Genomic DNA, 27,774 nt, shown 5'->3' on the forward strand with positions numbered 1-27,774 from the left:
AGATAACGATTGTACTGGAGTTTTTATTACAGCTAGTAATATATTTTAATTCCCACGTTTTACAAACACTTGTAACAATTCGTTTTCCATAATTTTGGTAATAAAAAAATTTTATTTTACCTAGAAATAGTCTTGTTCATGAATAATTCCTTTTATTAATGATTTCCATTGTTTTTTAAAATTATTTACTCAATAAAATTTCTATACATAAAATTCAGTGAGCGTGATTACGTTCTTATCAGTCATTCGCGTCACAAAATTGACAAAAATTAACAAACACCGGTGTAATCAAACATAAAAAACTTAGATAAAATAATGATAATAATAATGACAATTAACGTTACATATTTTATCATTTTTTATTTCAGTTTCAAATAGGCTAGAAAATCAGTCTCTTGGGATAAAATATCACACCGATTTCGAACGTAGTATAGAAATAAAATCTATTTGTAAAAAAAATAAAGCTGCGTACTGTGTACTGTTGCAAACACGATAACAAAAATATGTCGGAGTATGAGTACTATAAAAACTCGTGTATGTGTATTGTAAGTTGTTAAAATTAAAAATGTGTCGAGTGTAGAGTCTGAAAACGTGTAAATATCTATTGAAGAGCGCCGGAGCGTTAAAATAAAATCATTGGATTGGTTTATGGGCGCGCCATATAGATACGATCGTAACCAATGTTACTTCGTCGGTTAATTGCGATGTTTAGTGTTACATACGTACCAAGAGTACTCGGTAGTTCGTCTACTCGTGAAATAACTTGGTGAATATTTGTTATTAAATATTAGTATTAATATAACTATAACCAAAACTGTAACTTTATAAATATATATTATAGTTATTAACGATTATAATAATAACTTCTGATGCGATGTCACGTCTAACGACTAAAACTTCTCGGGTATTTGGTAAATCATCTCCAACTAAAACTAAAACTACAACTCCAGTATCAGACAATAATAATTTAAGGGTTAAAATTTGGAATTCAGACACGATGCAATTTGAAATTTCAATTGCGGATGGAATTGCTGCCTCTGCAACATCTAATTGTCATCAAACAGTAACAACTATATTAAAACAAACCCCATTAAAGAGGTCTGATTGCTATGAAACGGAAAATATATCACCGGCTATTACGATCCATCAGCCGATTTTTTAGTAAGTTTTTAATGATTTTTTTTTTTGTTTTTACTTTATACGCTTCAACGCGAGTGTTGGTTAATTTCAATATTATCTGATCGTAAATATAATACTTGGAAAATTTTTTTACTTAAGTTAAATTCTTTGTAGTTCAAAAATGTTTTATAGATAATAAAAATTTTTATGGATAAAAGTTTACTCTTATTAAAAAATAGCTGAAGAATATTAAAAAGTATTTTTTGTTTCGTCTTTTTATTAAGAAAATCTTAATAAATATTTTTTTATCTAAAATTTTGAAGTAAAAAAATAATTTTTTTTTCACAAAAATTGAAAATTAATGAGAGATAATAAATTGTTGTAAATTTTTTTGGGATGGACATTTTATTCCATGACAAAATTTATTTTTAATTGAGTATATCAAACATTTACTCAGTCGATTGATTAAAGTAGAATTATAATCAAGTCTAGTCATATGATAAAACCTCCATTATAATTTTAAATTGTTTTTAGGATAAAAATTCAAGCCAAAAAAAAACAATTAGCAAAAAAATATCGAATAATTAAAAATACAATAAAGAAAAATTTTTATTAAAAAATATACGCGCGCGTTGAAGCGAAAATTGTAGAATTTTTAATATATGTATTTTACACATATTCCAAAAATTGTCAACCAATAATACAAATGTAACACGTGGAGTTTTATAGAATACACTTTTTATTGCTCTTATAACAAAATCCACAGATGGTAAAATTTTCTTGAAATGTAAAAGAGTAAGAAAAATATCGGTGAAGATTCACAAAGAATTTATATTCTTGATTTTTATATGAACACACTTTCGGTCTGTCTTAAGTTAAGAGACGTGGATACCTACGTGATTCTGAGAATGGGTAACTCGACAAAATGAAGACGACAACATTTTCGTGACCTGGATCCATGTGAAACAGATATCTCTTGGTTTTGTATCTTGTGAGGGTATTGCGGATGTCTTAGCTCTTTCTCAGTGTACTCGGTAGTAAAGAATCAGTTGTGCTTTTATTTAACTGAATGCATGACATTTTACTGCAATTCAGCTCCAGTCAATTTTATTCTATTATTTATTATCCTCATTAAAGTTATTATGATCATGAGATTATTTAAATGGCAATATTTATATGCTACTGGTACTATTTTATTTATTCGATATTTTTAATGGGCTCCTGTCTGGTTGCAAAACTATTTTTTTTCTTTTTTAGGTCAAATCTATTTCAAATTATTTTCAATTCCAATGCAGAATACTTTTCATAACACGTACTTGCTGAATAAGTCGTTAGATATTTAAGTGTAATCTGATGTATTGACTATTGGATCATTCATCTTTACAAGTGTTATCAATAAGCCACAATTTAATCGAATTATCTTCAATTATTATTTAATTATAATTTTAATTTTTTAATGTCTCAATCAATTTATAAAAATTTTAATCTCAAATTCGAGATCAATTACTGAAGATACGAAGAAAATATAGAAGAACTTTTTTAAATATTTACTCCATAATTTTAATTTGAAATTTTTATTCTATTATTTTTCAATGCATCTAATTATTTGAGAAGTTTACTATTAATACTATGAACGAAATTAAAGAAATATGACAAAATTATCTGGAACTTTTCTTACAGGAAATTAAATTAACTACAGATCCTTATCAATTTTATCGTATCTCTAACCTTTCACTCAGAATACCTAATAAATCTAAAACTAATTAAAAAATGTATTGATTATTCAATTCAATAGCTCTAACCATTAATATAATCAATTTGATATTATAATTGGTTAGTTACATTCAATAATTGGAAAAAAAAAAAGCCAAGCAGATGATATCCCAACCAATTACTTTGGTTTCGACTATTGGTTCACCGCAACCCGACAGAAATAACGTCAAGAACTCTATAAATATTAATATAGATTAAAGTTTTTTTTCATGCCTACTGGTCAAGTGACTAGTGAACCTTATTCAAGCCAAGCGATGGACATTCCATCTGCACTATTGGTCGAGAGACATTCTCTCTTTGCATTAGTTCTATGGGGTCCATCGAACTTGAATACTAGTAAAGCTGGAAGTTTTGTGGTATCTGTTCGAGTTGTAAAGATGTTAAACAAATGAAAGAAAATGAAAGAAACTACATGAGAGCAAAGATAAACTTTGAAAAAATAAATGGGGTAGGTTACCAAGCCAGGAATCGAACCTGGATCTCCCTGATAACATGTCAGGAGCTCTACCAGTTAAGCTACCGGGCCCCTTCCACCATCCAGATGGAATGTCCATCGCTTGGCTTGAATAAGGTTCACTAGTCACTTGACCAGTAGGCAGGAAAAAAAACTTTAATTTATATATACATAATGGGTCATGAAGAAAAAATAATTGTTAATTTGTAATAGCGCCTCAATAATTACTACAATACCATCGTACTACGTAGTTTGGGTGGGGAGAATAAAAAGAAGGGAAAAGTAAGTAAAGTATCGAGAGTATAAGAATGGACTGAGAAAGGTGGATGGTGGAAGGGGCCCGGTAGCTTAACTGGTAGAGCTCCTGACATGTTATCAGGGAGATTCAGGTTCGATTCCTGGCTTGGTAACCTACCCCATTTATTTTTTCAAAGTTTATCTTTGCTCTCATGTAGTTTCTTTCATTTTCTTTCATTTGTTTAACATCTTTACAACTCGAACGGATACCACAAAACTTCCAGCTTTACTAGTATTCAAGTTCGATGGATCCCATAGAACTAATGCAAAGAGAGAATGTCTCTCGACCAATAGTGCAGATGGAATGTCCATCGCTTGGCTTGAATAAGGTTCACTAGTCACTTGACCAGTAGGCATGAAAAAAAACTTTAATTTATATATACATAATGGGTCATGAAGAAAAAATAATTATTAATATAGATATTCGCTATTTTCATTTCAATGAATAAAAATATGTTAGAAAATAAATTAAGAAAAATATCAAACTGTTTCTATTTCCAACGGGAAATTGTACCTGTACTCCCTCAATAATTAACCAACTCAATTTTTAAAAATGACTATTATAATAAATATTTAAACTTTCGGAATACACGTTGAAATTGCTGCAGAAATTGAACATCAGAAGCATGAGTCAGTTTTCAGATCTAAAGATACGAAAAACTAACTAATGGAAAACGACATTTCATAATTAAATTTAAAAAATAAAACTCGGAGTAAATAATTAACTAGAAGGTAATATAAATTTTTCTCTATCTCTTCTGACTGAAGGTTCGTACCGTCATCCAGTGTAATTTAAAATTCCGTTAGTAGTAAATATTTAACGTGGATGGAATGGAACTCGATCTATGGCAAGGTACCGGTGTATCCATCCCCAGTACTCGAGTAGGTGTGCTATTTGAAAAGTTGAGCGCATAGTAGGTAAGCTCCGTGACCAACATCTCTCAGTTGATTTTTTCTCTCTATTTTAAAACTCCATTTTCCTCAAATGTTTTCTTTATTTATTTTAGTTCCTTTCCCCGGAACATCCAAACTCAATTGGTCATCCCGAAGAGTACTTGCGTCAATTTATCTTCCGGCGATGGTGATGGGTTAGGACGAGTCTTGTGCCTAAGTTGAGGTTCGCTTCAATAGATAGCACACAGTACAAGATCGTTGTTTACTTAGAAAAGTACTCAAAAAAAAAATTATACTTCAACTTGTGTTTTTCCGTACTTGTTCTGCACTCGATCTCGAATTATTTCATTATTTTTAATTTATTTAACAGATGGTCATAAAAATATAACCAAAGCATATTTTTGTAGAAAATTGAACACTCTACAAAAAAAGGTCTTTTATGATTTGTCGATAATAATGATCTACCCCTTTAAAAATTATTCAAGAGCAAAGTTGAACGTATCAAAAATTTTTCACTTTTTTGGTGAATCTATCAGACTTGTTCAAAATTTTGCTACACGCAGAAAAAAATTTTGTTAAAATAACCTAAGATATTTTGTAGTAACAAATGAATTTGTTAACATAGGGATAACAAATTATATGTTAAAATAACAAAATTTAGGTTATAACAAGTTATCGATATGTTATAATAACAAAATAGTTTTGTTATTATAGCAAAATCTCTGTTGATTTGACAAAATACTTTAGTTGGTATAACAAATTTTTTTGTTGAAACAGCAAAATTATTCTATTAAAATAACAAAGAGAATTTGTTGGAATAACAAAGACAATTTGTTAAAGTAATAAAGGAAATTTGTAATAATAACAATGAGAATTTGTTGGAATAACAAATAAATTTGTTTCAGTAAATTTTATAAGAATACATTTAAAAATATGCTATAATAAGCTATAGCTGATTTGGAAAATATTTAAGCAACAAATTAGTTTTGTTATTGCAACAAAATCACTTTGTAACAGCAACAAAATCATTTTGTTGCAGCAACAAAGTCATTCTGTGACAGCAACAAAATAATTTTGTTAGAGCAACAAATCAATTTTTTGATTTAACAAACTAGTTTGTTAGTATAATTATAAACATTTTGTTAATGCAACTAATAGATTTGTTGCTATAACTACACTCATTTGTTACCACAACTTATTTTTCAGTTATTTCAACAAAATTGCTTTTATGCGTGCATGATTTATTTTTTGAAAAATAATTTTTGTAATCTTGAAAGTATCTTCATGACATTAAAACGGTAGATTCGTCTAAAAAATCTCATTTTAGTCGCTTTTCAATAACGTAAAATTTAATGTAAATGTATATGTAAGTAAATATGAGAAATTTACATGAATATTATTATTTGCAAAAGTAGTCGGTAGTTTCTCGGGAAGCGGATGCACCAACTTGACGACAGGAGACGCTTTTGATATCTTTTGACCTAGTTGAGTGCTTCGTAAAATTTATTGGCGTTTTGATGAAACCACCCTCGGAGATGTTCCAACAGTCTGTACTCTCTTGCACGCCCTGTAAGCGGCTACCCCATAAATTTTAAAGAAAGACTTTCCCAGTTTGTCCCCTTGCATAAAGGTCCGCCTCCCACCCTTCTGCGTCCTTTTTACTTATTTCATTTCATATATATATACTTCTCTTTTTTTTTTTTTTTTAGACTTACAAACCTTTGCATGCATAAGCTTGGTTTTGATGAATTGATAGCCGCGATCGCGATGTACTTTTTATATTACGTATTAAGATTGAAATCTTAGCTTTTATGTAATTGTCGTTAATTTCTATTATAAGTGAATTTATTTTTTTTTTTTCAATGATTTATTAATTGTAAAATTAAAAAAAAAAAATATGGAGAAATTTGAATAATTTTTATGAAAAATTATTGTTAGCAATTTTTTATTTGTATTCTAATTACCATACAACTAAATTGTAAAGGAGTTTTTTTAATTAACGAGAGGAGAAAAACGGGTAATAACTCCAGTTCCGAGTATAAAATTATGTAGCATTAAACTTTGATGTATTTACATACCGCATAGACATTTTAGAAGTCGCGGGAACAAGGATTTGCCCTGCGGTTTTGACAGAACGCAAACGAGTAGACACGGAGTTAGAGATAAAGATAGAAAATAGTTGTATATAGTGATATATACAGGCACATACAAAAGTAGAAGCTTTACTTCACTCACTGTCTTACGTTCCGCGTATCCTGCAGGATGGTAAGTCTTTGTATAATTACACTGATTACAGTGAGCTTTACAGTTAAATTATTCCCGAAATTTCAGCTGGGCTTTAATTTTAACAGCTCGAGAATGTCGTTCGGCATAAGTGAATGTGAAATGGTATGGGATGTCGATATAAAGCGTTATTTTGCGGCATGGTATTATACAGGATATAATCATAAGTTACTGCTTCTGGCGGTACGTTAACGTCGAAAACCCGACGTTAAATTTATTATTAATACCGAATTTGTTACTACCTACTATACCTTGCAACGATATACGTGTCGTTGCGTCATAAAAATTTAAACCCTTATAAAATTTATCGATTATATATCTAGTATCTACTCAACTATTTTTTGATTATAATAATCATAATAATAATTATTGTTATTATCATTATTTTTGTTATTATCGTTATTTTTGTTGTTATAATATGTCCATATACACTTTTTTCCATTTCCTCATATGTCGATATAGTCTGATAAGGCCACATATGCCCAAATATAATTTTTCAACTAACTATCGTGTGAAAAATCTTCGACAGAGGGTGCATGAAAGCTCACAGAACATAAGCCCTGTAAAAATTACAGAAATATCTGTTAAATTTACAGTTTTACTTCTTTCAAGACATAACTATCGTATTTACATTTTAAAAATGTAATTTTTACATTGGAAAAATATATTATATAAAACTGGCTTATTTGATTTATACTTATTTGATTTATACTTATTTGATTTTTATGATTTATATGAATTATATAATTTATATTGTTAATATTCTGATTTATATTTTGAACTACTTTTTAAAATATTCATATTCTAATTTTGAATCTATTTTTGTGTTAAATAAGAGTTAGTGACTGTTATTATTAATTCACTTGTAACTCTTTCTTTATTCTACTTGTTAAAACTACAATTATTAGATAAATTAAATATTAAACCTCTGACGTGTACTTTAAATAAACCACCATTGTATATGTTTGTCATTTGGCCAATGCTTTGGCATCAAGATATTTTTAAATAAATAAATAAATAAATAAAACTGCATAAAAATAAATCCATCCAAAAATTTTGTATAATTTTATAAAAAATTTTTTTTCCCCAATGTGTGTTATTTCTACCACTATTACAGTAAATTTAATTTTTTTTTCGTTTGTAAAAGCAAAATTATCTAACTATATAATTTTTACATATTCATACTTTAAATCTAACGTTATATTTTAGTAAATAACTAACTGTAAATTTTACATATTCATACCTTTAAATTTAACAGTTATTTTTTGTAAATGTACCATAAAATTGCGGTGAAATTTTTACATAACTATTTCTTTAATTTTCTCTTATATTTTTTTTCCTTCTCACGCAAGAAAGTTAAGAGAAACTCATATATAACCACACCAAAAAAATTTTTTATAAATTTTATTATTATTTTTTTTATCGTGGAATTATTTTTTGATCACGAAGATATCATTCGTTTAATTTTCATTAATTCTTTTTTTATTACCGTATATTTTTATTATGCATGTGTCACGTGAGGGCAAAGCAAAGGATAAGGTTGTTGGTAAGTATGTATAAGTTTTCAAGGCAATCGCATGACTTGATAGAACTCACGCGCTCCTGGGATACAACCCCAGTACACCCAGATGCCTCGTACTTAGAAAACTTTGCTTATATACACACTCCCTCGTGACAACTTGGTTAAATTATTTTATTCATATACATTTTCCTTTTTTTTTTGTTATTAATTTTTTATGGTATCTGAGGTGAAAGTACCGATAATCAAAATAAACTTGGGTGTCGCGACACGCCAGTTTTATCAATAAAATTTATTTATACTTTTAAATTTATAATTTAATAATGAAACTGTGTTTCTGGTGATTTTAAAAGTTTTAAATTATTGAAGCTTTGATCGCAGCTATTACACTTTTTTATTTTATAAGTCGCATTTTTTATGTACCCAACCTATCATGGCCTATAAAAGTTATTTAGATATATTTATTCATGTTACTTTTTAGTTTTGGATTGTTTCGAATTTTAAATTGGGAAAACTTTACACGAAATTAGACAATATGTTTTGTTGATGGTCCATTTCGTTAAAATGGTGAATGAAATAAAAAATAATTTTTTTTAATATGGAAAAAAGCGGTGATGGGTAGTTTTCACATGACGACACCAGTTTAAGGTTATTGCGAACTTATTTTGAAATCAATTATACAGCGTGAAATGAGTTTACGAAAAAATGATTATATAGAAAAATTACATGGTTTTTTTATGTTATATTTAAATAAAATAACTGTTAAATTTCCAAAAATGGATTTGTAAAAGTAACTAATCCGGGGAAAAAATTTTTTAATTATAAAATTATACTTCAATATTTATATAAAATAATTTAAGAGTTTTGGGTATGTATAATTTTGACTGATGTTTTAAATACATTTAAAAAAAAATGATTTGATTCGAGAGAAAAATTCTTGAAGCAAGAATTTTTTTTAAAAAAGCTTCATTGTCCTAAGGAGAAAATTTTTTTTTGGTTTAAATCAATTTTGCTATATTTAAAAATTATTCGTCTTGATTCAAGACAATGAAACTTTTAATCGAATTAACTTTTTTTTAGTGTAGTGAATTTTTCCATTGTGAAATTTACAAACTTTCTAAAGCTAAATTTATAGTTTGATCTTGATAGAAATAAAACTGTAAATTCAACAAAGTTTTCTTGTGATATTTACAAAATTTTTTTGCCGTGCGCAATTTTTTTAGTATATATTATCAAAAATACAAAGAGTGACATCACATAAAAATACGTATGTAAATAAAGATGATTGTGAATAAAAGTTAAAAAAAAAAGGAGGGGAAGGAAAGCTCAGCTCTTTTTCTGAACCAGATACTAAAATATTAATAAAACACAGAGTTGACTTGGCATTGAAACAATAATTTAAAAAGTTTTCTATTATCATTTTGAATGGTTCACGGCATTATACTTTTATAAAGTTGTGTGTGTCTATTGTTTCGTTCTCTAGTTGGGTTTGCAATACCGAATTATCGGTACATAGTCTTGAAGTAAACTCGAGAAACGCGAACGGAACAAGAACCAACAAGTCCAGGCGATGATAACGTTATACAGAGAAACTTGAGACAATCTCTCGCTTATTCCTCTCTACATAGGTATAATTTTCCATTTTCATCTTTATCTCACCCTTACTCTTCTCCTCATTCCAGTTTCCTTCCTTTTATTTAGCCTTGCTCACACACTCTATTCTTAGTCTCATTCACTGTCTCTATCACTTCTGACGACAAAAGTTGAATTGAAACTTGCCACAGCGAGTAACCGCGAATTCTTTCTCCACTAGCTTTACATTTGCATGGGTAAACTCGAGGAAGTTTGCTTTTCTCGTTTTATGCTAATGCAATGTCTCGGTGTGCAGCCGACATCAGTGAGACGTAGCAATATCATTGACTATAATGAAACTTGCCGCGTCGAATTCAATTATTATGAAGATTTTAAATGGCCAAAAAAAAAAGTATCAAAAGTAAGTAAGTACACTTTTAAATATGGTTAGTTTTCATTTTTCCTCGCCTTGCATAACGTGTGCTTTAATCTCAATGTGCTGCCTTGCCACTATTTTTTTATATGTAAACTCATTTTCATAAGCTCGGTCATACGTGGATTTTTTTATTAACATAAAGTTTTACTGGTTAGACGCCTGCACCAATTCAAACACACAGTAATTGATAATTTTTAGTTTTTTTTTCTAAATTTCTTTATAAGATAAAAAGTTTAGACTTTGAATTAATAAAAAAATTTAATTAATACTGAGAAAATATACATAGAAAAAAAAATTTTAAGAAAAACAACAGATTGTTAAAACCTTGACGTAAAAAAATATATATATATGATTAGCATATCGACGTTCAGATTTGTAAATCGTAAAAATGAATCTCAGAAAATCTTTTATTTATTTGAAAAAACAGCGATGAAAAAAAAATTTTTCTTTTATACCAAAAATCAATTCAATATCTATTATATGTACACGGAAAAATTTCTATGTAAAAATTACAGAAATAATTATTAAAATTACATGGCCATTTATTTTATATTTACAAAAAGTAACTGTTAAATTTACAGAGTTGTTTGGTATTATTTACCGTACAAAAACATTACACACAAAAAACAAATTTTTTGCGCCAAGAAAATTTTACGAAAATCAAAAGTTATTTTGGAGCAAGAAAAAATTTTCTTGGCTCAAGAAACTTTGACTTCATTCAAAAAATTTTCAACCTTCCTTAATATTTTCTTGAGCCAGGAAAATTTACACTCCAGTCAAAAATTTTTTTTTCAGTGTAGAATTGATCGAAATCATTGAAAAATTTGAATGGGTTTCACTTGATATGTTTTCATATGTATTTTTTTCATGGAGAGATATTTTTTATCAACCGTTTTAGCTTTAAAAAATTTTAAAGGTGCAAAAAAATTTTTAAAATAATTAAAAATTTTTTTTTAATCAATAAATTCCGCGCTTACACGATTCATCAATTTTTGTGTGGATACGAGATTCGTTGATGACTCTAATGATATACGGGATATCATTGTTATAGTTGTCTAATCAATTATGAATCAACCGATTCATGAGACAGGGAAATTCACTTGCAGTCACCCAACCGAATTATGTAGATTGATCACGATACAACATTGCTCTTGTGCTCACGGGGGTAATTATCTCGTCACGGAATGGTACAGGTGACTAGCGGAACGTTCTCTAGGGACAAATTTCTATCTCTCTGTCTCATGACCATGCAAACTGAGACCACATTCGATCGGAATTCAACCAAAAGCAAAGCTCAAATTTATATAAATCCCATTAACTGGTTTTTTTTATGTAAATAAAAAAGTAAATGACATTTTCGTATTCTATGAAAACACGGCATAAAATTAACCAGATTTTTCTATTAGAAAAAAAATGACTGAGTTGAAAGTGGTCTTTAAGAATTTAGTCACGAGACATCTCTAAAATAGCTGATTCGAGAGAAGTAGCCCAATCTGGGAACTTTGGGCAAAGGAGAATCTTCAAAGTATCGTGTTAAGCTTTTTCGTGAAAAACTCTTTGAAGAAATAATCCTCAAAGCAATACGACGGCTTAAACGACACATCGCTACACTAAAAAGTGTAAAAACTAACATATTAACTATTAAATACCTAAGGCTTGGGTAATTATCGCCATTAGCAGGCTCAAAAATGTTAATGCCCATAAGTAGATAGAGATAAGATAATATAAAGTGAAGCAACAGTGGAACGGAGTCAAAAAAAAAACAAAGTTAAGTATGTTAGAATGAGGGTGCAAAATATGGAGGCTGTCCTTTTGAATTATCGCTCGTGGCGATACTCGACGTATATTAAAATCCTTTTAACCGACCATAAATAAGACTACACTCACCCAGGTAATCCCTGAATCTTAGCTGCCCAAGTATATCAGAGTATTATACTACACAGGGAAACTAAAAACAAGACCAAAGACTACGGACCACGAATAGTTCGCTGTATACAAGCTTCCATTCTTGTATATATAATACTCAGACAACCGATACCAGTAAAAGGGACTAGAGTAGTCTACGTAAAAATATATTCAAGCATATTATTTTTCTGCTGAAGACGGTCAGCACAAGTATATTCAACTTATCTTGTACTTTTTTCCACTTCATAAACTTCAAAATTATATTCTTATCTTACACTTTCGTATAATGTTACATACAAGTACGGCACATATATTACACTAAATTTACAATAAAAATTACTTTAAATCCGAGACGTTTTTATGCTTCAATAAATTCGGAGCGTATACATTTTTTAATGATCCATAATTTATCAAACGTACTATCAATTGTTTTTCTTTATTTATTCTTTCATACTAGAGGATTAATAAAAAATTATTTTGCAATTTTAGTCACATTTTAAATTTTCAGTTTATTAAAAAAAATTTATTGTTGCTCGACAAAATGTTTTTATGCAAATAAAAACAATTTTTTATAAATCAACAATTTTTGGGAAGAAAAAATTTCTTTTCTTTTTAGAGATTAAGAGCGGTTGATAGTTGATTTTCAAACGTGTTTTTCTCATGTATGTGATAAAATTTAGAAAAAAAACGCTTCGCTCTTCGATAGATAATTTAATTATCTATCGAAGAGCGGAGCGCTTTTTTGGAAAATTTTCATTTATTTATGCATAAAATGCGTTTTAAGATTCCATTTGTTGTACAAGTATGACAGAGATATTTTCGTTTGTCCAATAGAGGGCGAGAGAGAGAAAAAATGTAAACCCTTCTTAATTGTTACATTTTTCAATAAAATATTTTTAAAAATTATCAAGCAACGTAACCTTCGATAGAAAATGAAATTTTCTTCAGATAAACGTTTGCAGTATCGCCAGTCGGCAAAGTTGAAAAGTAAACAAGCCCTGACAGTAGATAAAAATTCCCCACGAAAAATAACAAACCCTGCAACTACCAGGTGGACTTAATTTGCAATTCCTGTCTACGAAAAAAATATTTAGTGGGAATATATAGTTGTATAAAATTCAAAAATTATATAATCGATACTAAATAAATGGGAAAGACTGCCGAAATTGTGATGGTTAAAAATGATGACTATCTAAGATAAATTTAAGCTTGCATCAGAGAGTCAGTAACGATCTGAATGAGGAACAATATTTAAATAACAGCACTTAGTACGATAAAAATACAATGACGTATCCAGATATGAAATATAGATGTCGACACAAAGATCTAAACCGGTAAAATCTAGTAATCAGTGCGCAAGACATACTGCGCAATTCCATTGACCGATGCGAGAGAAAATAAGACAAGGGCCACCAATAGTAATTGTCGATGTCTTCGTGACAAGACTTGAGCGTTATCACTCGAGCGGTGTCATTCAATAAAATATACATAATTGAAAGTGCATTTTCCAATTATATATACACCCAATCGTATATATACGTTATATTATTATTAATATTATAATAGCTAACTGGGTATTAATATCTCCATTTTATACACTTAAGTTTTATCGCAAAATCTAAAATCTCACAAACGACAAATTCGAAAGTGTTTAATATTTTTGTTTTTTAAAAAAAAGTAACGATCGCATCGCGCTTCATCTAGTCAAATCGAGATTAACAGTTTATTATCCACATAAACAATCCATAAAGTTTGTTTCTTTAAGCTGCAATTGTTTTTAGGCAACGAGGGTCGTGGAAGATCCAACAGATCTATATTAAATAACACCAGCTCGGGATTTAATAAAAAATCCTCAAGGTGAGCTTTTTTCATTCATTTTATTAATATTATTATTAAATATCTAACCATAGATTTTAATAACAAAGCTAATCATTTAAACAAATTAGGTCAATAATTAAGTAATTAATCTGAGTGATTAATCCGCCTTTCTCTGTTACGTAAAATGTGACTAACCAGGATTTTAAATAACTTTTAATAATTATGTTTTTAAAAATAAATTATAAATCGATTTTGAATCTCATAGTCGGAGCCGACTCAATTACGGTAGAGGGATGACGTAGAAAATCAATAATAGTAACCCTACCCCAACATCGAGTCTTGTCGTCAGCCATACAATTTAACTTAAACGAAATAAATTTTTATTTTGTTGCTAAAATAAAAACAAATAACAAATTATTTATTTAATTGTTCATCAAACGGAGGACTTAATACAAAAAGCGTGGACGGGATTGCTCAACGTTATCTTACAAAAGGAAGTATATGATTTCCCGCGTCCGGAAGATATTGATGGGCTTTACATATATATTATAATACAATGTGCTATACATATAGCAGGCTATGCATTAACGTCAGATAGGCACACACAAACATATCTACACCTACGTACGAAGTACTTCTTTATATGTACGAATACATTTATAGACACATGTTCAACTGCTACGTTTCTTATATTAGTCACCGGGTCGGTATATTTCCTAGTTCATACTGTTATGTATATAAATATACATGTACCAATATATAAAAGTAGTCTTCATTAAAAGTTAAGAGGACAAAAATTGGGCCACTTAACCAACTAACTCTTCTATTCTCAACTCGTTTAATTTCAAAATTTTTATTTCGACATAATATTATTTTGTTTTTTTGTTTAAAATTTCTGTAGGTTAATGTGTCATAACACTTTTTATTTTATTTTATTTTTTTTTTTTTTTTTTTTTTTTTTTGAGAAATAACACATTTTGATAGCATTTTTGAGCATGGCAATGTGAGCACGACTTGCATGTGTTTGTTGTATATAGTCTTTATAAAAGTAAAATTTAAATATTTTAGAAAATTTTGATATTTTAATTTTACTTTGTAGATATTTATTTATTTATGACAGTATTGAAATTGAGAACAATTGAATTTTAATTGTTATAAAAATAATTTTTTGAGTTTTTCAAATTTACTTTCTATTTTAAAAATTTATTCTACTCGCGTTTAAATATTTATTTATCGATGTATGACCGAAAATAGGGTGGACCCCTTTTCAAATGTGTAATTACCTCGCCCGTTAATTTCAGGTCATTAATTTCCATGCTACGGAAATTAGCAGACCTGAAAATGATCTGCTTTTTTCCGACAATAAATATTTAAAAAAAAAAATTTTTAACTCTTTGCACGTATGTAAATATGTAAATAAAATGAATCTTATATCATAAGTCATAAATAAATATCTATCGATAATAAATAATAAAAATAAGTATTAATAAAAACTCACAACCATTACTAATAAAATTAGAATAATTTTTATTTATTTATTATTTTATTTATTTAAATTTAAATTGTTAATTTGTCTTGACCAATGTGTCCCAACGCTTTCGGTCACGCCTACGATGTCCAGTGCGCACAGCATCAACCGATATTTAAGTTGGCACGCCGCCTCATCTCAAAAGTCGTATCATCTTTATCGTAATAAACCAACAGCTAAACACAATACAATAGGAAATTTGTGTCACCGTTAAATCCTGAGGCTCTGAGACTGATAAAAAATAAAACCTAGTTTTGAACACCCGAACAAAATAATAACTAAAGGGGTTAAAAAGTGCCGCGATGCCGGCAAACAATGGAACTTCTTACCGATCATTAGATGATCTAGGTGAAAATGTTTATAAAAGTACGACGATCGTCGAGCAAACCCACCAGACAATGAGTCAAAGTGTGTTGGATAGTGTAAAAAAAGCCTTCAATTTTGCTGCACCCAAAGTTGAGCTCAGGAGAAAGGATCCGCTCATCGATGACCGTACGGAAAGCATTTCCATTGTTACTAGGTACGTTACAATCGTTACCGGTTTTTTTATTATTTCCATTATTATTATTATTACTACTACTATTATTGTTATTAATTGTTTAGTAAATGCGTAGAGGTGTAGGGTATGTTTAGTTTGTGGTTAAATAAATAAATAAAATAAAATAATGATTAAAAAATCGATACTACCGATCGTAGAAAGTCGATCTCGAGGGATTGCAAGTTGACACTGCGGCTATCGATCCGGCCTGTGTAAAAAGGCCAAGAGGTAAGCCGCATGCAACTTATATTTATTTAAATTTATATGAAAACATAAACTCCATTAACATACATATAAGCTTTTATTGATAATTATAATTATTAATATGTGCATGTTATGGCTTTTTATATTTTTAGCACACCGCCCGCTTTTTAGCATGCTTTAGTTAAGTGTGCGTGTGATTATTTTTGTCTTTTATATATATTTCTATATTAATTACTTATAATTTTAATTATATATGATGTAATGTAACATAATTAATTTATAATAAAATTTATTCAATTATTAAAGCAAGAGTTGACGCGAAGGATTAACATGTTGTTGTGTGTGATTTTGGATCTAATAATTTTGTTTTAGGAACAAAAAAAATATGCCGACCGCCGCTTGTCCCGAGGAGTCAGCGCTGCTGGGGTGAGTATCCGATTATTTAAACAAAGAAGAACTTTATATAAAAGTTTTATTTTATGGATTTTTACTCTCATGGATTTAACAAGACGTTATATGAAAATTATTTATTGATAATTATGAAATGTTTAAGTGGATGGGTAAATTGTGAACGAAAGAATGTAGACTAAAAAGTATGCATTGCTAGAGAATGATATTTTTCGATATATAGTTATAGTTACTTTTTAAAGTAGTTAGAATTTTGCATTTTATACAACATACGTAATACACTGTACACTGTACCTTATATATTATATTATATTATACTGGCGATAGTTCATCTGTTCATACATATATTATATATATTGTTGTTATATTTATGAAAAGTATATCATACAGCAATGATTTATAGATTTTTGCTACTGTATTATGCTCTATCACGCTAGCACTTAGAATTCTTTCCATCGAAATTTCTATCCGCGGTCTGTATTCAAACTACAATCGTATTCATATTCTGTTTAGTTTTGAGTGGATTTTTGTGATTTTATTATCATTAATAATTAAGAATAGAAAACTAAGGCTAAGTCTTCTTTGGGAAAAAATTTAGGGCTCGGGACAATGAAAGTCGGGGGACAAAAGAATATTTTTTAAAAGTATTAAATGAGTTAAGTATTAACAATGAAAAGAAAATTTTTTAAATTAACCCTACGGGAAAATAGTTGATACTATCTTTCTCTTCTTTTTTAATAGAAGTTTTTAGGATTTTTTTTTAATGGATGATTTTTTAGAAAACCAAAATTAATTTTTTTGAACGAATTTAAAAAAAAATTTTTTTTTTTATTTTATAAATTAAAATATTTTTGATATTATTAAAATAAAAATAAAATTTTTTAAACAAAAATTGTTTGAATTGTATTTTTACGATTGTTTTGTTCGCGGTAATTTAAAACTTTTTATAAAATACCCCTGTTTCAAAACTGTTATCAAAGTTGTAAATAGCCGATTTAAAAATTCTCTAAACTTCAACTCTATTTTAAAACTTTATTCAAAATAAAATTTTTATATTATATAAAAAAAGTTATAAATGTAATTTGAATTCAAGTAAATTCTTCGAAAAGTTTTCATAGAGCCAAAAATTATTTAAATTTTTATATTCATATTTTAACTTTAAAAAAAAAAAAAAATTTATTTATATTAAAAACAAACACTTGTAAAATTTATTTTTTTACATGATTCAAAAAATATATTATTATTGTTTCCCAATAAATAATAAATGAAAGCATTGTTAGAGGTACAGTGACAACACAAATAATTTTTATTAACAAGTTTACATGATGCAACGTATTTAATTATCGTAACTCCGTTAATTACAAACACACTACACAAAAGTCGACAGTCAAAAAGTGTAACAAATATTTATTTAATAATCCTAATCAACGAATAAGCGCCTAGTGTTTACGTCTATAGTTTACGCAACAAAAAAATTGCTTTCTCCTATTTATCTATATATTTTTTTTAGTACTTGTGTCATTAAATGGATTCCTTACAAGTGTAAAGTATTATAAAGAATAAAAGACTGAAGTTACGATCAATCATAATAAATTGTTATACAAGTTTTGAAATGCGTTTTATTTTATTTTTTTTTCTATTTAATATTTTTCAGTCTCTATTTTAGCACCGAGCCCGCAAATACTTTCTAGGACTAATGTGAAGAATAATTCGCCTTCATACTTACAAATGTATAGATTTTGCGGTCGAGAGTAAAACTATCGACGAGCATAAAATCAATATCGTGGGAAAACGAGGCCACAAAACGGAAATTTAGTTGACCTCGATAAAAAAAATTCACAATAATAGTTATTTCATTAGTTATATTATCATTTTTATTATTTTTCATTGAGAGTTTATCTGAAGCTAAAAAACTTTTAATTTATAGTCTCTGAGTTTTATTTATCGGAGCCATTATATAACTATAATGAGAGCATGTATGTGAAAATGGAACTAATTACAGTGAGTACATCGTACATCGCCCAGCTCCATCGATCGATAAATTCTAGACATTGCGACGCCATCGCAGTCCAAAAATATTCTCTATATTACTACACCTTTTTTTCATATATTTATATTCCTCTCTATTATATATGAACTAGACTTTTTCGCCCCTTTTACCCCATTGTATTTTATTATCTGAGTTCTGGAGCACCAATTTGCGAAATTAAAATTCAAAGTTGCCGAAAGCCATTCTCAGAATCGACAAAATAATTTACATCCTCTGACGTGGATAGCTAATGTAATTAAGGAGGTCCTTTTACTCATCAGCCAAATTAAGAAAACTTTATTAAAAACTAAATATTTAATAAATTAAACTAAGAATTTTATAAGTAGAAAAATTTTTGGGTTCAAGCCAATTTTTTTTTTTTCTGTATTAATAACATAAAATTATCAATTTTTGATATTTTTATGAGATAAACATTTTTAATTTCATCACAATTTTTTCTTTTTTATTGTTAGCAGCTATAATGAATTTATTTGAAAAAGACAAGAAGAATCATAAATGAATAAATGAAACAAAAAGTTGTTTGCGAAGTATAAAAATCAATATAAAAAGTTATAACCGGGCAATAAATAAGAAAAGAAATAATATAAAATAAAAGAAAAAAGTTATCGAGAGGAACTTATAAGTCACGACGCTGTTGTTTTTGACGTCAGGAAATTCAATCGTTTGTATATTTTATTCACGTTTTAAGCTACAGTGTACGTTACTACAATGTAAAGTAGACTTTATGTAAAAAAATTAATACTTTAAAAGAACTTATATTTATATTAATAATAAATAATAAAAAATATATGCTACGTATAATAGGTGTACTATATTGATCTATTTACTTTAAGCCGTAACCCGTAACCGCAAAAAAAGGAATAAATGACTGACAGTTTTTCCATAATGAGAAATGAAGAAAAAATGATTGTTATAAATAACAAATTGCAATATAGACTATTTTTAGCAACATATGACCTTAATTACATGCTAAAGTTTATTATCTAATTATTTCTAGCACAATGCCATCAGATAGCATGGATGATATCGAGCTGAAAAATATCCAACTCCAGTTTCCTGCGTTGAGATACCTGAGCAAAGATGATGGCTCTGTTAGAGAGGAGAGAGTTGAAACGGACAAAGGAATTTTGGTGGTCGCTGTTCAAGGCAATCGCGCTAAACCTGCCATCCTAACTTATCATGACCTAGGCCTTAATTGTCAGTAAATAAACAATAATTATTTTATTTACTGTAAAATTTAGTTGAAGATCATTTCTAACTAAAATCATTTTTCTTTTAATGTTAACTTAAGTTTTATTAATTGATTTTACTTTTACAGACATTTCGAGCTTCCAGGCATTCTTTAATTACATTGATATGAGAGTATTGCTCGAAAACTTTTGTGTTTACCACGTAAATGCACCCGGTCAAGAGGAGGGAGCACCAACATTACCTTTCGAGTAAGTTTTTAGATTATTTTGTAATTAAATTTAAGTGCTGAAATTATTATTATTGAAATTTATTCAAGTTTCAAGGGTAGAGTTTGTTAATATAGTATTGACATTTTAAAATGACGTATTTTACAAATTTTTTTATTTTGCTACTTTGATTAATAAATTATGTATTATCAATGATAATAATTTCTGTTAAAGGTTTTATATTTGAACTTTATATCAATACTAATATATTTTCAATTAATTGTAAAGCAATATAATTTTTTATACTCTAAAAATAACTTTTCTATTTTTGATATTGAAATCAGCAGACAGTTAATAAATTTTGATTTTATTCAAAAATGAAATAGTACTAAGAAAGTATTTTTAAAAAATTACATTTTTAGAATTTTTCCAACTCTGATATGCGGAATTGAAAAAAAAAAAACTTCTTAAAGATTTCTTCTTTCAAAATTTATTTTTTTTAAATCCTAAAAACTTTTTAGTACTTATCATTAAAAAAATAAAAATTCTAAAAAATTATATTCACAGTTCTTTTCTAAATTCTTTTCACACATACACAGAAAAAAAATTTTCTTGAATCAAGTATATAATTTTGAAGAACTTAATCTTCTTGATTTGAGTAAAAAAATTCTTGAACTAATAAATTTTTCTTGATTTAAGGAAATTTTACTTGATCCAAAAATTTTTCGTCTCGATTTAAGACAATTATCCTCTTCAAAATTATTTTCTCGGTTCAAGAATTTTTCTCTCGAATCAAGTTAATTTTTTTTTCAGTGTATATTTTTTTTTAATTTTCTTTATCACAATTGACTTACTTAAAAAGTCTTAAAAATTTTCCAATATCTATTAACTTCATTATCATTCTCAATGAAATCCAAAAAAAAATTCAAGTTATTAAAAAATATGAATTATTCGTTCTGAAATAATGCATATAATATGCAACTACGAGTACAACCTTCCACTCAATAATTGAAGTAATTTAATAATAAATTTGCGTTAATTCAATAATTCAGATAAAATCATAATTTACATCCTGTACTAATTTTATAATGAGAAGAAGAGAGATTAATATTTTTTCTTATTGCAGCTACGTTTATCCGACGATGGACGAGTTAGCACAACAGCTGCTATTTGTGCTGGGGCACTTTGGCCTGAAATCGGTTATCGGTTTCGGCGTGGGTGCCGGGGCCAATATCCTCGCGCGGTTCGCTTTGGCTCATCCCAGCAAAGTTAATGCGTTATGTTTGATAAATTGCATCTCAACGCAAGCCGGGTGGATCGAGTGGGGATATCAGAAACTTAACGTTCGTCATCTAAGGTCACAGGGTATGACTCAAGGTGTTCTGGATTATCTTATGTGGCATCACTTCGGCCGAGTATGTTATTTAATTAGCTCTACTATAAGTTATTGCTCCTTACTTGATAATACTCATTAAATTAATAATAATGATAAATAAAGAAATAAAAAATTATTATTTTTTTATTATCGATGCTGGAGAAAAAATCTGATCTTGTTATTTTTTTTCCAGGGAACCGAAGAAAGAAATCACGATTTGGCTCAAGTTTACACCAACTACTTCGAACGGAAAGTAAACCCAACGAATCTCGCATTATTTATCGACAGCTATGTAAGACGTACTGACTTAAATATCAACCGCGAACTAGACCCGACACGCAAAAAGGACGTCCCGACATTAAAAGTCCCTATTATTAATATCACCGGAGCTTTGAGTCCTCACGTTGATGATACTGTTACGCTTAATGGCCGATTGGATCCAACTAATAGTACATGGATGAAAGTAAGTGATTTTTTGTTCAATCACCGATTCATGCACACAGAAAAAAAAATGTTCTTGAATCAAGTACATAATTTTGAAGAACTTAATATTCTTGATTTGAGTAGAAAAATTCTTGATTTAACAGCCGAGACCAATGATTGCAGTTTCAATCGGCTTAGCGAAACGAATGGAAATTTTGAAAAAACGTTTTTAGAGATAATAGATAATTTAATAAACTATTTCACCACAAAGCGTTTTTTTCAAAAATTTCATTCGTTTCGTGAAACCAATCGAAACTTTAATTGCTCTGCTGTTGGGAGTGCGACAGAGATAGTTCCGTTGAACTCTGTGAGAGCAAAGCGAGAAAAAGATGGTCTCGCCTGTTAAAGAAATTTTACTTGAAGAATTTTTCGTCATGATTCAAGACAATTACCCTCTTCAAAATTATATTCTTGTTCAAGAATTTTTCTCTTGTATCAAGTTAAATTTTTTTTCAGTCCATAATTATAATTATTAATTAAACTTTATAGTTAAAAAAAAAAAAAATTACCTTGATTCAAAAGAATTATTTTAAAGAGTTTTTTTTTTACCGCCTGAATTAAGCAAAAAATTTTGATTCCTGATCTAAGTAAATTTTACTTACTTTGAGAATTTTTTATCTTCAAAATAATTTTTTTATAAAATTTATCAAAAGCTTATTCTGATCACCCATAAATGATTTAACGCTAATTGAACTATAAATTTAGATTGATATTAATTATCAAATATACATTAATAGATTCTAATAAATTCATTGAGCTCATAAATTTTAATAACTTTTCCAAAATTAAGGCGAATTGATTATTAATTTGAAATAAAGAATCCTGAGGATTGATAATTTGAACAAAAATAATTTTCATAAGTTTTAATAATTAACAAATGAAAAGATAATACTATCGAGTAATTATTTAATTGTAGTATTATCTAGTCAATTACTACCACAATGAACATTCATGCTGATTATTAATTAGTCTATGGCGACAACATGTTGATTATTACATAGTTTTTTTTTTATTCCAATAGTGAGACGGTAAAATTTACCGTTTTTAATTTATTAAAATTTGTTCTGTATGATTATCATTAAATGTTTTATTATTTTATTCATGACGGTACTAATATGATTATATTTCTTCAGATTTAATGCCTAAAATTTTACATACGAAATAAAATTTAAGAATTCTTGTTAAATTTGAATAGTACATAAAACAAATGTATGTCCTCAGGTTTTATGTTATCTTAAGATAATAAAACTTTTGTCAGGAATATATTTATTTTACGGTGTAATCAAATATAACTAGGGTTGTTGAGTGTTATTTTGATAGGAAAAAATTGTGGTACTGAAACTGAAGACGACATAACCTTACTATTTTGAAATATCTTCATGGATGACAAATAAAAGATATGAAGAAATAATAATTTATCTTATTTCACTAAAAAAAATTTTTTATGCTAATACTATAAATAATATTTCGAAAATTTTAAAAAAATTAGTAATTTTAATTGATGCATTAAAAAAAAAATAATTAGAATAAATTAAACTATTTACTTACTCAAATGTTAAATAAAAAATTTGTTAATTAAATTTTTTCCGAACTCTGCTATGAGCAATTGAATTTATTAATTGAGTTTTCCATTAAACTTTTTTAAAGTAATTAAAAAGTTAAAATCATTAATCAAAGAGAACACTTAATTAAAAAATTAGTTTAAAAATTTTTTGCTTTCAGAATAAATAATTGAAACAATTGAGTTTTATATCAAAGCTTTTGTCTAAAAACAATTAAACTCATAATTCTATTTATGTTGAACAATGAGTAAACTAAAGATCATAGTTATAATTGATGACTGTTATATAGTAAAAATAGTCTATAAAATAAATAAATGATATATAATGTATGACTTACATAAAATATTGAATGATCAAACAGATATCAGACTGTGGCATGGTCCTTGAAGAACAACCGGGAAAAGTAAGCGAAGCCTTTCGACTATTTCTCCAAGGTGAAGGATACGGTAAGTGAGCGTTGCTGAAAAGTAAATAAAATAAAATTTCAGAAAATACAATAACAATATAAATATAAATAAAAAAATCTATATCTATATACCTCTGAACAATATTAATCGCCAATTAAATTTTATGCGAGTAAATATTATCAATACAACTAATAATAAATACAATAGCTTTTAAAGTAAGTAATGTGGGCGTAGTTCCGTTTTTTTTGTTTTATAATCGAGCATGAGCATTCAACTACTAAGTAATTGGTCCTTAATGCTCCCAATAATTATATTAATTAACCAAAGATTAAATTTTGACGGTACATTATTAAATATATAAGATGATATTTCGATAAAATAGTGAATAAAATTGGTGTATCTATATTAAATATTTAATTAAATGTAACACTTGAAGAGCTAGAATTAAGCTGCAGTGTTAAATATTGTCTTAACAACCAGTAATTGGCCTAAATTCAAATGGTATTTGAATTTTATTATCATTGAAATGTTTGAATTTATATTATATTATTTGGAGTGTAGAGTTTAGAGTAAATTGTTGATCGTTGATCTTGTTCGAAGTAGAGAATTTATAAAAGTAGAAGTCTAAATTATAACGTTAAGTAAATTTTCATTGCTGGTTAATCAGTTATCGATTTTTAAGTAATTTATCAGTAACATTTATCACTTTCATTAAATCAAGTCCATTAACAAAATAATTCTAGTTGAAGTTAAGTAAATTATATTAAAAAAAAAAAAAAAAAACGTCTGATGTCAAGTTTGCTTCTTGTAAGAAACAAAAAAAAATATTAATAAATAAAAAATAACAAAATATATTTATATTGTCGTGAAAAAAAGAAAACGTGACTTTTATATTGATTAAATTCGTTCGTTGATTATGTTTGGCTTTTTTTTCGTCACTAAATATTACACAATACTTGCACTTGACACTCAACATGATGTATACACTTGAAATATATATAAACAATAAATATAAATATATATTTATTTAGAGACAATTATTTAATATTGACAATGATAATAATAATAATTAATTGTTATTATTATTTTTGTTATTTTTAACCTAAATTAAAATTTGATAATGATAGTAATTATAATTTTTAATATTATTGTTATCGTTTAATTTGTTACAATCATAAATAATAATTTATATTGTAAGAAAAAAAGTAAATATTTTATGTGAAAAATCAAAAACCGATACGAAGTAAAAAATAAAAAATAATTTCAACAATAGCAAGTCCCGTTAAATTTTTGAATCCCAATTTTATTAAAAATAGAGAGATTAAAACATTAAAAACAATTAAAAAAAAACAAAAACAAAAAAGTATTACATGCTCACCAATTTGCGCCTTTATTTCCCACGCGTCTCGGATCGATCGAGTGGTATGTATTTTAAAAATCTAACAAAACAATTAAAACACACAAGTTTTGAATAAAATTAGAGGGCATCGTATATTATTATTTTGAGCTTTGTTGGCATAAATTGCTTAGTTCTTTATTATTTTTAAATTATTATTATTTACCGCAAAACGAAGAAGATTTTAATGTCTTTTTAAAATTAATATTCTGTCATATGTGATTATTGTTATAAGTTACAAGTTATTGTTATAATAAATGTCAACTAAACAATCATTCGCGTTACATCACAAGCCATGCATTAGATTTTTTTTTTTTAAGAAGCACAATTGTTGAACAACATTTGTTTTTATTATTTTTTGTTCGTTTATGTTGTTTTTATTTTTAATTGATTATGATTATGTACTTAAGTTAATGTTTTGTTATGTCATAATTATTATCATTTTTTATTTTATTTTTTTTCATGACCTTTAGTGGTGAAAAGCTCGCGGAAGCCGTTGACGCCTACAACATCCGAAGGTAATTGTAATTAGGAATTGAAGCAGCAAGGAACCGATCATTGCCGTTGGCCAATTTCTTGGCCATTTCTAATTGTTGAGTAAGTCGGAATTCAAAATATTATCGGGTTGTAATAATGAAAATTAATTTTTTAATTAATAATAAACCTTCTTTTTACCTATTATTAATTGTTTTTTATTTTCAATATTAACGTTCGATTTTTATTTTTTAATATTTTTACTAATATATTCAATCGTATTTCGAGTAATTTTTATATTTTATTATTTTCATTTGGTAATATGTTATTTAAATAATTATCAAAAATTAATATCACTTATTTGCTGTAAAAAATTATTGCAAAAAGCAAAAAATTTATAATTTTGCTGATTTAAAAAATAAATCAAATTTTCGCGACATAAAATTACACTTTCAACTTGTACATTTAATATTTAACAAGAAAACTACTTTATTTTAATTGAAAAAAAAAATTGCAAATTTCTCACAAATTAAATTAATAAAATAAGTAATATTTTTTCACTAAAAAGAAAGTAATGTTTTAATTTTAATGTAATTAAATTTTAATAGTGCCAATTAAAAAAAAATTACTATATTTTTAATCCAATTAAGACTTCAATAGGGTTCACTAATTTCTTACTCGATCCCCAGATGCCTCCGCGCGATATCAAGGAAACAATGAAAAAATTTTTTAGAGCTCAAATAAGTGGATCCTCGAAAGTAATTATAAAATTTACGATATCGTAAAATAATTTGAAAACAAAAAATTTTAAATCAATATAAAAAAATGACAATTACCGAATGAAATTGTAAATAACTAATGTATAATAAATAATTAGTCTCGGTTTTTAATTTAACTAATAAACTCAATACAAAGTTAAAAACAATAACCTTCTCTGTTGGAAAACTAGTATTTTTCCCTAGCGGCTCTCGCTCGATTGTGGTAGGAAAATTTCAACAGACTTTTATACATAAATATATAAATATATATAAACTTACAGCTAACATACTAAACAGAATAAAAATTGCACCTAGAGTAGAGTCAATGGCAATCACATATTTAAAACAAAAATACTCGTGAAGAAAATATAGTCTTCAATAAATAACTATATACGCACACAACAATAATAACACGTACACATTAATTATACTTTGAGTTGCATGTGTGCTTGTTTTTGGTTTATAATATTATTTTTACTTTAATCATTTATTTGTCAATTAATTACTTAAAATTATCATTGATTTGTGAATTAACAACTATAATATTGTGGACCATAATCACCTCTCTCACTGTCACTCATATGTAATTCGATAAATCAAAAACCTCATAATATGTGTGTCAATACATCTTATTTAATCATTTTTATATTTATTGAAAAAACTATACTATTACTAGCTAATATTATTATTACTAATAATATTGATTTAATCAATTAAATTAAATTTTAATAAAAGTAACCTTTGATAAATACTAAATATCATAATTTTTTCGATTTCAGTGGCTCCACTGTCACCATTAAAAATGGCCGATTATCGCTTAGCGTCATTAGAAGGACTTAATCATTTTTGTTCGAAAAAATTTGATTGGCCGACCGCCACTATCCACATTACAGAGAATCCCATATCAGAAGCTGTCGTTTGCTAAATTATAAATGTAAAGCGTTTATTATCTTTATAAGTAACGAAACAACCAATTGTACGCTTTGCAATTTTAATTTAACCAACAAACCACTCAATAATTGTTATAAATTATTAAAACCAAGGAGGAGTTTTTAACAAACCAACCAACCAACCAACCAGCAATTACCAATTACCGATTATTTAAATTATCTCATAATTTAAAT

The 27,774-nt window shown here is 27.4% G+C and overlaps 1 protein-coding gene across 6 annotated transcripts; it reads left to right on the top strand.

Annotated features, from left to right (window-relative positions):
• Positions 1 to 871: 871 nt before the first annotated feature.
• LOC123259936 (protein NDRG3) lies at positions 872 to 27,613 on the top strand. 6 transcript variants are annotated; one of them, XM_044720762.1, is made up of 9 exons: positions 13,663 to 14,109; positions 15,692 to 16,118; positions 16,713 to 16,766; positions 19,796 to 19,995; positions 20,117 to 20,237; positions 21,322 to 21,610; positions 21,764 to 22,033; positions 23,977 to 24,061; positions 27,430 to 27,613. In XM_044720762.1, exons 2-9 carry the CDS (start codon positions 15,901 to 15,903, stop codon positions 27,573 to 27,575), a joined length of 1,383 nt encoding a protein of 460 aa, XP_044576697.1. In that variant the 5' UTR covers positions 13,663 to 14,109; positions 15,692 to 15,900; the 3' UTR covers positions 27,576 to 27,613. The 6 variants fall into 6 exon arrangements, 5 of the variants coding, with proteins under 5 accessions (XP_044576696.1, XP_044576697.1, XP_044576698.1 ...); XR_006508349.1 differs by lacking the exons at positions 13,663 to 14,109; positions 15,692 to 16,118; positions 16,713 to 16,766 and adding exons at positions 876 to 1,161; positions 25,892 to 26,015; XM_044720763.1 differs by lacking the exon at positions 16,713 to 16,766.
• The last annotated feature ends 161 nt before the right edge of the window (positions 27,614 to 27,774 follow it).

Source organism: Cotesia glomerata, linkage group LG2, assembly GCF_020080835.1.
Source record: "Cotesia glomerata isolate CgM1 linkage group LG2, MPM_Cglom_v2.3, whole genome shotgun sequence".
NCBI lineage: Eukaryota > Metazoa > Arthropoda > Insecta > Hymenoptera > Braconidae > Cotesia > Cotesia glomerata.

Excerpts from the sequence above, each read along its gene's own strand:
- LOC123259936 (XM_044720761.1), top strand. The coding sequence starts at position 875 with ATGTCACGTCTAACGACTAAAACTTCTCGGGTATTTGGTAAATCATCT. Across the intron at positions 1,162-19,795 it reads ATCCATCAGCCGATTTTTTA|CACAATGCCATCAGATAGCA; the intron begins GTAAGTTTTTAA and ends AATTATTTCTAG. Across the intron at positions 24,062-27,429 it reads TCTCCAAGGTGAAGGATACG|TGGCTCCACTGTCACCATTA; the intron begins GTAAGTGAGCGT and ends TTTCGATTTCAG.